The 10,839-nt window shown below is 56.0% G+C and overlaps 1 protein-coding gene across 4 annotated transcripts; it reads right to left on the bottom strand.

Annotated features, from left to right (window-relative positions):
- Positions 1-5,016: 5,016 nt before the first annotated feature.
- Positions 5,017-10,814, bottom strand: FGF8 (fibroblast growth factor 8). 4 transcript variants are annotated; one of them, XM_024121563.1, is made up of 6 exons: positions 10,594-10,814; positions 10,463-10,499; positions 9,848-9,934; positions 9,443-9,623; positions 6,146-6,252; positions 5,017-5,307 (listed from the first exon to the last, which is right to left on the bottom strand). In XM_024121563.1, the coding sequence occupies exons 1-6, from the start codon at positions 10,623-10,625 to the stop codon at positions 5,017-5,019; spliced, it is 735 nt and encodes a 244-aa protein (XP_023977331.1). In that variant the 5' UTR covers positions 10,626-10,814. The 4 variants fall into 4 exon arrangements, with proteins under 4 accessions (XP_023977331.1, XP_023977332.1, XP_023977333.1 ...); XM_024121564.1 differs by having other exon boundaries at positions 9,443-9,590; positions 10,594-10,625; XM_024121565.1 differs by lacking the exon at positions 9,848-9,934 and having other exon boundaries at positions 10,594-10,625.
- Between the last annotated feature and the right edge of the window lie 25 nt (positions 10,815-10,839).

The following is a 10,839-nucleotide window of genomic DNA, read 5'->3' as shown; positions in this document are numbered from 1 at the left end:
CAAGAGCTGATGATGACTTGGAGCAGGGAGGTGGCAGTAGATAAACAGAAGAGTAGATGGACTAGATTTGAGTAGTGTTCCAGAGGTCAAGGCGGCAGGATGAGAGGCAGGGGGAGGCTGAAAGAAGAGTCAAGGAGACCCCCGGGTGAAACCAACAACCCCCTTGTTTGCTGGCTACTTCCTCTTGGCCCTGAGATTGGTCGGGGAGAGGAGGGAAGGGAGACAGTTGATGACAGTAAAACTCTACCCAAAGCCCATTTAAATCTTTGGGCTCAGAAACTGGTATATTTTTCCTATATCATCAGGACACACACCCTCTTGGTTTTCCTCCTACCTACCTCATGGGCCACAATATTTGCTGGTTCCCCCCCTTCACCCTGACCTCTAAATGTCTGGAGGATACCAAGGCTCAGGCTTGGCTCTCTCCTCTTCTTTGGCTACACTCACTCCCTAGGAAATCCATTCCATCCCCTGGCTTTAAAAGTTGTGAGTTGAATACTCCCAAATTTATATCTTCACATGAGACCTCTCCCTTGAATTCCAAACTCACATACAACTGCCTACTCAACATCTCCATGAATATTTATTTAGTCAGCTCAGACTTGACATGTCCAAAACAAAACTCCTACTCTTCCCCTCAAAATCTGCCCCTTCTAGAATCTTCTCCATCTCAATAAAGGGCCTCTCCATCCTTTCAGTCGCTCAGGCTAGAAACTTTGGAAACCCCTAGACTCTTCTTTTTCTCTCACAAACCACGTCCAAACTATCAGCACATCCCTACTTGCAAAAAATGTCCCAAATTCCAGTCTCTCCTCACCACCTCCAATGCCCTATCATCCCTCGCCAAGATTACTACAAAAACTTCGTAACTAGTCTCCCTTACGCCCCTACTGTCTATTCTCAACACAGCAGCCAAAGCAATCTTGTTATTAATAAAACTTAATTCAGATCATGTCACTGCAGTGCTCAAAACCCCACAATGGTTTGCTGTCTCGTTCAGGCTCAAGACTAAAGTCTTTTCAATGGCTCTACATGATCTGCCCTCATCACCACTACTTATATGTCTCACCTCAGCTTCATCATTCTCCCCACCCCACTACACTCATACTACACACACTACACCTGTATCCTGCCTTCACTCTGCTCTAACCACACTGGCCTCCCTCCTCTTCCCCTGATGCTATAAGCTTGTACTCGCTTGTCCCTCTACCTGGATGGCTCCTCCTCCAGATAGGTGCATGCCTTACCGCCATCAGGTGTCTGATCCAGCATTAAGTTTTCAGTGAGGCCTTCTATGACCACCCTACTTAAAATTGCTAGTACCTTACCCCACCTTCCACACTCATTCCCTCTATTTTTCTCTGTAGTGGTTGCCAGGGTCTGATAAACTATACACTGTTTGTTCTTACCCCACCTACAGCCTCCTGCTAAAATTTGAGCTCCATAATGACAGAGTTTTTGTCACTTATTTCCTGCTTTGTCCCCTCTTCCCAGAACAGAGCCTGGCACATAATAGGCACTCAATAAATAGTGACTGAATAAATGAATTAGAGAAAGACCTGCAGTCCTCAAGAGGTAGCCTGGGTCTGGGAGTTAAGACCTGATCTTTCATACTAGCTTTCACGCTGGCTGTGTGACTTCTGGGCCTCAGGTTGTCTATCTGTAGATGGTGGAGAACTCTTGGGGTCCTTTGCTACAGCAGCTTTCTAGAAAGATGCTTGGCCATAGCCTCACCTGTTGCCATTCAGCTGAAGGTAGCAGGTAGGGATGGACAGGACCTGGTGGAGTGAGAGGAGAGAACTCTAGTGCATCCTTTCTAGTCAAGGCTTGGGTGGAGTCATCACTGGCTTTGAAATGAAAGGCGAGGTTCTGGCTTGGGTTTGGCTGGGCTCTGGCAGCCCCGGGAGAGGGAGGAATGGGTGAAGAGGTCCAGGCCCCCCTGCTGAGTGGAGACTAGTAGAGGCCTGGCCACTAGGCCTGGGCTCCTCCCCATGGAGAGTTGTCCCTGTGAGGGCCTCACGGGGACCACTACTGTAAGAAGAGAAGGAGAGGGAAGGTGGGGAATCAGGGTGAGGTCAGAACTGGGGAGAAGGGAAGACTGGAGAGGGCCTTCTGCGTGGATCACCTGGGCCCTCACACAGATCCTCAGATCCTCTGCGAGGCCAGGCCTCCACGCACACCTCAGCCGGCCCCCAGGGTCCTCACAGCCAGCACCCACTCCTAGACAGAGTGGCAGGCCTTTTGGCTGAGGAAAGCCCAGTCCTCCTCCCTTTTCTGGGCCTTGCAACAGCTCCCTGCTTGTTTTCCCCGAAATAAATGGGCTGAGCATATTGGGCCGGCAATAACCCCTTGAAATCAGTTGTTATCACAGTTAACAACCAGTTTGGCTTCAGTTCAGGCTGTTAACTATCAAACCACTAAGTGCCGGTAATGATTGATTCTTGGCCAGTTGCAGCTTGAGTGGGCTGTAAAACCCCATTAGCGAGGGCTCTGTGGAGGCAGCAACGCAAAGATAAACAAGGTGGTGGGTGCTCCGGCCCAGCCCAGCCCCACTGCTCTGGGCTCAGCTCCCCAGGGTCCCTGGCTGGGGGTCCTGCTGGGAGTCAACCCCTTCCCAAAGCCTCAGGTCACCTCAAGGACAAGAGCACCACCCTCCTGTCCACCTCTACTCCCACATCAGTCACCTCTCCCTTCTCCATCAGGCAGGTCCGGCTCTCTGCACAACCCACCTCTTCTCCATCGTCGCAACCATGGCACAGTTCCACCCCACCACCCTGGAGTACTCAGGCATCCCCAGCCTGGGGGCTTCAGGGTAGCTTTGGCCTAGCCAGTGACCACCTTGGCCCAGCCTGGCCCCACTTTGTGGCCAGGATCACAGGCAGGGAGAGTCTGACATTCCATCCACCCCCCAGACTCCCTCCTACCCTGTGGTTTCCCCCAGGAATTGCTCTCAAACAAATGAAATGTGGGTAATTACTGGGCTGGGGGCTGGACAGGCGGCCGTGCAGATGAAAGCGTTTCCTGGACGGTCTCTTCATTTGCATGGCATCAGAAGCTGCTCAGAAGGTGTGACTTTTCCCACAGTGAGACCCCAGCTCCTTGCACAATAAAGCCAGGCTGCTCACCCAGAATTAATTAAAGGGGGAGGGGAGGGGATGGAGCAGAAGAGGAGGCACTAAGAGCTGGGGGAGCTGGAAGAGAGATGTCTAGAGCCCCCTCCCCACATCCCCCGTATCTATGCACCAGGAGAAGCCTACTCTGTCCAGAGCCCTGCACCCCGATAGCAGGCCAGAAGAGGCCCCATGGTACCCCAACCTCTCCAAGGCTTCCCACTGAGCCCTGGGATTCCTGATCCTTCTGGATGGCCTGAGACTGGGATTTGTGGCTGCAACTCTGGGAGGCCCACGTGGTTAGGAAGCCTTGGGTTGCCCTCCACCCAAAGGACCAGAGGCCCAGAGGGAAGAGGTTTCTGGATTCGTCCAGTAACTGAGCTATGGGACCAGCCCAAAGGCAGTGGAAGCAACCAGAATGAGAGCTCAGGTATGATGACTGGGCCAGCTCTGACCTCAGGAGACCTGCTGCCTCTGGGCTTGGGCTCTCTTCTGGGTGGGGTGATGCCAATCTCACCAGTCCACCTCCAAGAACCCACCCCTCCACCCACCACAGGCCAGTACTCTTGCCCACGCCATGAATGGCCTGCTCTACCATTGTCATAGCATGACCTGGTCTTCCTTCGTCCATAGCAGTCCTTCTTCACAGGCTAGTCTTTCTGACTTACCACCTGCTGCTTCTCCCCCTGGCCAGAGTTTGAGTTCTGCTCTAGGCCTGTGAGCTTCCCTTCCCGGCCAATGCCAGTTCCTCTCCCTCTAGGCCTGGTCTCTCCAAGGTTGGCAGCCTCTCCCTGGACCACAGTCCCCTGGGCTCTTTTGCAGTGCCTGAGCTCAGCACCTTCTGCTCATAGCTTTCTAACCAGATATCCCAAAGTTAACACTTGTTTCATGTCACAATTGTCAACACCAGCCTTGGCAGCCCCCCTCCAACATACCTCCACCTTGGACCCCGGCAGCTGCTCTTTTCTTTCATTTTCTGGAGCCTGGTACTCAGAACTAGCTCTGGCATCTCTGATCTGTCTCCCACACAGACCGAGGCATATACACAGAAAGACACTTTTTAAAGGACCCACTGAATCCATGATTACAACTCTGGTCCCAGCAAAGTCATCATTTCTGGCCCAGAGGTAGCCTGGGGAAGTGTTAGCAATGACTCCTATTAAAAGCCCATGTCTGAGAGGTCCCAGGACCAGCTAAGAGCCTCTTCTTGCTCCTTTCCCTGCTTCTGTCCTCCCAAGAAAACCCCTCCAGCAACAATGATAGGGACGGCCAACAGGTGTGGATCCTTAGGTAGAAGGGAGGCTGCAGTCAGAGCTGCTGCCTGATTTGCTGCATCTCTCAGCCGCCTGCCAGCTGGGGCGGCGCGGGGGGAGGGGGCTGACCCCAGGAGGACTCACTCTCCAACACACATTTTTAATACGCCAGTTAAATAAATATTTCAGTCATTTAATAGCAACTAATACCCAACCACCCTCCACTGACACCCGCCCTTGAAAGATCTGACTTAAAGTTCAGGCTCTTTCCTCCCTGCCCCCACCTGGGGGTGCAGTGGAGCCCCTGGCGGCCTAGCAGTCTTGCCCTGCAACTGCTGGGGTCTCAGGAGCGCCTCTGCGGGACTAGAAAAAGCCTCCCACCCCCAGGAAACCCCCCGCCGGAATCCCAGTCTAGGCCACTCACTGGCCTTCCTGAGAGTTAAGAAGTCAGACGCCACAGCCAAGTGGAATACAAAAATAGAGCCTCTCTTTTGTTTAAAAAAACAACAACAAAAAACCCAACAGCAAACAATTATCAACAACTAGGGCCCAGGGCTCCCCCAGCTCCTCCCCAGCCTTCAGTAGCGCAGACCTCATCCTGCACCAGAGGAAACCTCCGGCGCTGGGAGCGGCGGGGAGGGGCCGGGCAGGGCCTATCGGGGCTCGGGGGCCCAAGTCCTCTGGCTGCCGCGCAGACTGCGCGTGAAGGGTGGGTAGTTGAGGAACTCGAAGCGCAGGCTCTGCTCTGTGGTGTGATGGCCGCGGGGCAGTCGCTTCATGAAGTGGACCTCGCGCTGGTGCTGCCGAGTCTTGGAGCCCTTGCGGGGCCGACCCTTGCGCGTGAAGGCCATGTACCAGCCCTCGTACTTGGCGTTCTGCAGGGCCGTGTAGTTGTTCTCCAGCACGATCTCCGTGAACACACAATCCTTGCCTTTGCCGTTGCTCTGCAGGTAGGGGGGGGCCAGACACGGTGTCACCGGGCTCTGTCCAGAACCCGCCCCCATCAGAGGCAGAGGGGAGGCGGCCCCAGACAGCAGGTGGGCACCCCAGCAGATGGCAGGGTGGGCAGCCCCACCCCCTGCCCGGGCACCCGCTCTCTAATCCCTGACAACTCGCAGCCCACCCGGCAACTTCCTGTCCTCCTGGGTAGCAGTGACACATGGCTGTCTACCGAGGGGCTGGGCCCCAACACAGAGAGGCAGAGAGGGGGCCCAGCCCCTGCCCACCCTGGCCTCCTGCCCACCAGTCTGGCCCAAGCTGCTAGCACCCGTTTCCCCACCTGCCCCCCTCAGCCCACAGGATGCCGGCCTGCAGCCCCAGGGCTACCACCCTATGGGGGAAGGAAGGCCGGTGAGGAGATGCTGAGCCCCAAGCCCCAGAAGCCTAGGAAGCGGGGAGCTCGAGGCTGTAGAGGAGCCGTGACTAATGGGGCCATTTCAGAGCTCCGCCGAGGGGCTGGGCCTGCGGCTTACTGAACATTCCAAATGCTGGTACCATGTAATTGGACATAATAGCAAAGCAATTTGGCGATTTGTTAAAAAGATATATGGAATTTACCAACCCCCCCCCGCCCCTTCCCTAGCCTGCCTTCTTCCTCCTTTGCTTTTATAGCTTTTCATCTCTCAGCTTCCTCCTCCCTCACCTCCCCCACCATCCAATCATTAGGTAACCCCAAGGTGGCCCTCTGTCTCTGCCCACCTTGTTGGGATCCTGGAGGAGCTCAGCCAGCCCAGCCTGCTCCCCAGGCCCCAGCCGCCCCCTCCCTTCCTTCTAAGACCTCACCTTGGCAATCAGCTTCCCCTTCTTGTTCATGCAGATGTAGAGGCCTGTCTCAGCTCCTCGCACTCGAACCCGGCTCCCAAAGGTGTCCGTCTCAACAATGAGCTTTGCTGTCAGGGAATGTGGGGGGAGAATGGTTATTAGCAGCTCCCTGAACCCCAGTGCTCCATGTCCCCATCCCAGCTGGCCCATCCCAGAAGCAACTGCTCCAAGAGCCAGGTACCCAAGCCGTGGGCTCCAGCCGCTAACATGCTGTGCAACCCTGGGAAAGTCAAGTCTCCTTTCTGGGCTTCAGACCGACCCCTTACCTGGGTTTACAGAAGTGGGGTGGATGAGATCATGGCATATGAACTGGTTTCTGCAGAGGGTCTTGGAGCCATCAAACTGAAAAGACCCTCTTTTAAAACCAGACTAATAATGTTTATGTTGAGGCTTCAAGTAAATTTTAATTTGACTAGAATTCTGCTTCTAATCAAAGATCTCTGAGGATTCTTCCAACTCAGAATATTATATGCACATGCCTCACAGATCATTACAAACGTCCGGGGTGCAGTGGTGACCTCCACTCCTGAGGTCAAACATAAAAGCACTCTCTCTTGTTTCTGGTGCCTCAGGTTCTAACCCACAGCCTTGGCCACACCACCCTACCCCTGCTCTGCAGAGAAGCTGATAGGGATGAGACAGCTCTCCCTACACCCACAGCCCATGGCCTGCTGCTTTCCCAGAACCTCAGACACCAGCTGGGAGGATGCTATCTCTTCCCCACACTTCCCAGTCACCCCAGTCCCCAGCCCCAGTGTTCAAAAATCAACAACTCAATAATCTTTTCTCTCACCATCCAGCAGCACTGGGCTTCTCACCCCAGTGACCAAACACTTTCTGTAGGTGAGGAGGAGAGAAAATCAGGTGTGCCTGCCTCTCACTGAGAGCCAGGAGACAGGGAGCTGAATTCTGTGCCTTCTTCCCACTCCCCTCTCCCCTTAGACAGCCAGCTTGCCACAGAAGCCCTGGTCCCTGTCCACTCTCTGCACAACTCCTCCCTTTGAGGCTGTCACCAAGAAGGGAGTGGGGGCCGACTTAGCTGTTCGGGATGGGACAGAAGGGGCTGGGTCTCCTGCCCTGCCTACTGCAGCCTTTTCCCTCCTTGAGAAAGAAGTTTGGGTACTCCCAGGTCTGCCTCCCCCAGCCTGTACTGACAAGGTGGCACCTTCTCTGTCCCTGAAACTAATGGAAGGTGATGGGCACAGGTCAGCAAGGCAGCCCTCACTGCCCAGCCTGTGACTACCTGCCCCCCTTCACAGAAGCACAGAGCTGGGACCCAGGAGCCAAGTCCCTAGTCTGGCTCCAAGTCAGCCAGGGAAATGCAGCTGTCACCTCCCCTCCCACCCACCTCCTCTTGGACCCAGCCAGTCTGCTCAGCCCTCTCCTGGTCTGCCTTCCAGGACAAGGAGCAACTACTTTTAAGGGCCAGGAAGGACACCGACTGGAGAAGAGGGGAGAGGATTCCATTCTGAGGATTCTGGCCAAACAGGGCAGATAGGGATGGAGCCCTCTGTCCCTTCCTGGGGCCCATAAGGAAGCAACTGGGACTTCTCTGCTGTTCTCCCCCAGATTCTTCCTGTCCTGGCTATACACCCTAAGCCTTTGCTCTTGGGGCCTCCAGCTCCTGCTCCTGCCCACCAGGCAGGGACCAGGGAAACTGGGAAGCCTCCTATAATTGTAAGGAGAGAAGTGGGCATCAGACCTCTGATGTCTGAAGAGGAATTCCCCCATGAGCAGCTTAGCCTCTTCTTCCCTCCCCAAAACCCAAGGATGCTGGACCATTTGTTCCGATGGGAGCAAACTCAGGAGGAGCCAGGCATTCATTCCCCTTCCTTGGAAGCTGAGAAGGGCAGCAAGTAGCCAGTTTGGAGGGACAAAGGGACGGTAGGCTGGCCCTGCCAGCCCAGCAGGGGAGCTCGGCCACCGGGCAGGCCACCCCCAGCCCCACCCCACCGCAGAAAGCCCCCACTCTCCTTCCTGGATGGATCTGGGGAGCTGGGGCCAAAGTTTACGGCAGCTTTCCCGACTGGGCTTTTGGAAAGCTTAACATTTTCAAACCTATTCTTCCACCCCAGTGACAGATTTATCCCAGGAAAATTATGTCTCCTTCTCCAGCTTTGAAGGGAAGTCAGCTACGTCGATGCAGAAAAAATGCAGCGAGACATACTCGATCCCCCAAACTGGCTCGAGAAGAGGAGAAAGTATTCAGGAAATGTTAAAAAAGGTGAAAGTAAGAAGAGTTTTAATCGCTCTGCCAGACGCAGGGGTCTCTCCAGAGATTCATAGAGAACAATCTTGAACCTCTTTTTTAACATTTACAGACTTGCAACTCCTTTCAAACTCCACATCTGAAAAAAAGCCTCGTTCTTTTTCTGTTTTATATCATTCTTCATTTTTCTTCTTAGCTCTTAAAACGCCTCACCTTTTTATTACATTTTAATAGAGTCTTCCCCTCTCCTTTCATGCTTGTTTAACTTGGTCATTATTTAAAGGTTTTTAAACTCACAATAATCGCTCTCTAAAAACAACACCAGCAGCCCAGAGGGCTTGCTTTTCTCTTGGTACATCCAGGACTCTGGAAATTGGCCTTGTTTCAAGGAAGGAATATTGAATGCTTTAGAAATCAATCAGTCCTCAGCCTCTCCACCTCGCAGTAGCTCCCTGTACTCACCACCCCACCGGCAGCCAGGAGCCCCACTCTGACTGACCGCCTGGGTTCCTGGACAAGTGGAGAGGGGAGGGCCCTTTTCCTAGCCTAGTCCCCATGTGTAACTGACCCTCCTGATCAAAGTATTTAAAGGTTCACAACAACACCCCCCCCAAGCTGGGAGAGTTGAAGGGATTTCTCTCCCTTCTCTTTCCCACTCTCCTTTTGTGGGCCCTGGCGACATATCCTCTTTCAAGAGCTTCCCTTAAACCTGGGCCCCCTCCCCCTGAACCCTCTGCCTCCACCTGCAGTGGGGAGGGGTATGAAAGGGGGAGGTGGAAAGGGAGATTCCTGGATTCATTCATCTGCTGGGCAGGGAAGGGGCACCTGTGGGCCGAGTACTCTCCGAGGTCCCTTCCCCAACCCTCTCTTCTCCAGCTGAGCCCCAAGATGCTTTTTCGCCTTAACTCCTTCCCTTCTGAGCTGGGGAGCGTGCAGGCCTCTGGCCAGAGCAGATGTGACTGGTAGGTCCAGTCATAGCAGGGCAGCCTGGGGAAGAGGGGCCCGTTCCACAGGCTACCTTTACCCCACTGCAGCGCAGCTCGCCTTACCAAAGGGGTCCCCGTCTTCTGCCATGGCGTTGATGCGCTTGTTGGCCAGGACCTGCACGTGCTTCCCGCTGGTGCGGCTGTAGAGTTGGTAGGTCCGGATGAGACGGCGGCTGAGCTGATCCGTCACCAGGCTCTGCTCCCTCACATGCTGTGTAAAATTAGGTGAGGACTGAACAGTTACCTTTAGGAAATTGAAAAATACACAACACGCCATTATAATGCTACTCTGCCCAGGGGCCCAAGTGGCCCCCATCACCCGGCACCTCCCTCCACCGCCCCAGGCAGCCGGCTGGGGTCCCCCCAACATACCAGCTCAGGCCACCCGCCCCCCACCCCCACCCAGGAAAGTCGGACAGACCCAGCCTAGCATGGATGAGCCCGGGATGGAGAAGGATCTGGACCCACCTGTTGGGAAACACCCTGGGACTCCCGGCCAGCTCGGAACAGGGAAGCGAGCTCCCTGCCCAGCGCAGGCCCCCCGCCCGGGCCTTCCTAGAAGAGCAGGGCGCTTTTAAGTCGGGAGGCAGCGCTGCCCGACCCCTGACATTTATAAAGACAAATTCACGGAGCAAACGTTGAGACCGCAGAGGACCTAGGCACCTGATCCTTCGGCCAGTCCCGCCGCAAGTCTCCCCAGAGAGCCGCAGAGAGGGTCCCTGAGACAGTCACCATACCTCTGACAACGAATGCCCCCGGGCCCCGAATGCCTCCATCCTCGGCGGCCGGGTGTGGCTGCCCGCAGAGTTCCCCATCCACCCCCACCTGGCTGGGAGGCGTGGGAGACAGAGCTGGACTCCGAGACCTCGGGTTCTAGCCTCGCCACTCACTGGCTGTGTGACCTTAGGCAGGAGCTACCTCTCTGTTCCTTAGTTCCCTCCTCGGGGTAGTTAGGGGTTGCATTTCTAAGGTGCCTTCCAGCCCGCCGCGCGGCCGCAGGGTCGGTCCTCTTGCCCCTGCCCGACTTTGCCCCCCGGCGTCCCCCGCCGGCTCCGGCCCCCGCCTCCGCGCAGCGCGCCTTACCTGGGCTTGGAGGCAGAGAACCAGCAAGTGCAACAGCCTGTGGGAGACAAAAGCGGGCGGGGAGAGAGGGGCGCAGGGTGAGCGGCGGGCGGGCGGGCGCGCGGCCGGGGGCGCGGGGCGGCGGTACTCACAGGCAGCTCAGCGCCGAGCGGGGGCTGCCCATGGCGCGCGGCCGGGGAGCACGCACAGCCCCGGCGGGATCACGCCGGTGCGCGGGAGGCCGCGGACAGACGAGCCGAGGGCGGCGGCGGCGGAGGAAGGCTCGAGGGCGGGAGCCCGGGCGATCCCGACGCGGCTCCGCAGGTCCCAGGGAATGTCGAGCTCGCCGCGCCGCGCCGAGTGCCTCCGCGCCGCAGCCGGAGCCGGTGGCCGCTGGC

The sequence above is a fragment of the Physeter macrocephalus genome, unplaced genomic scaffold, assembly GCF_002837175.3.
Source record: "Physeter macrocephalus isolate SW-GA unplaced genomic scaffold, ASM283717v5 random_1542, whole genome shotgun sequence".
NCBI classification, from domain to species: Eukaryota; Metazoa; Chordata; class Mammalia; order Artiodactyla; family Physeteridae; genus Physeter; species Physeter macrocephalus.
The sequence above is the reverse complement of the archived record's forward strand: the minus strand, read 5'-3'. Positions and strand labels throughout refer to the sequence as shown.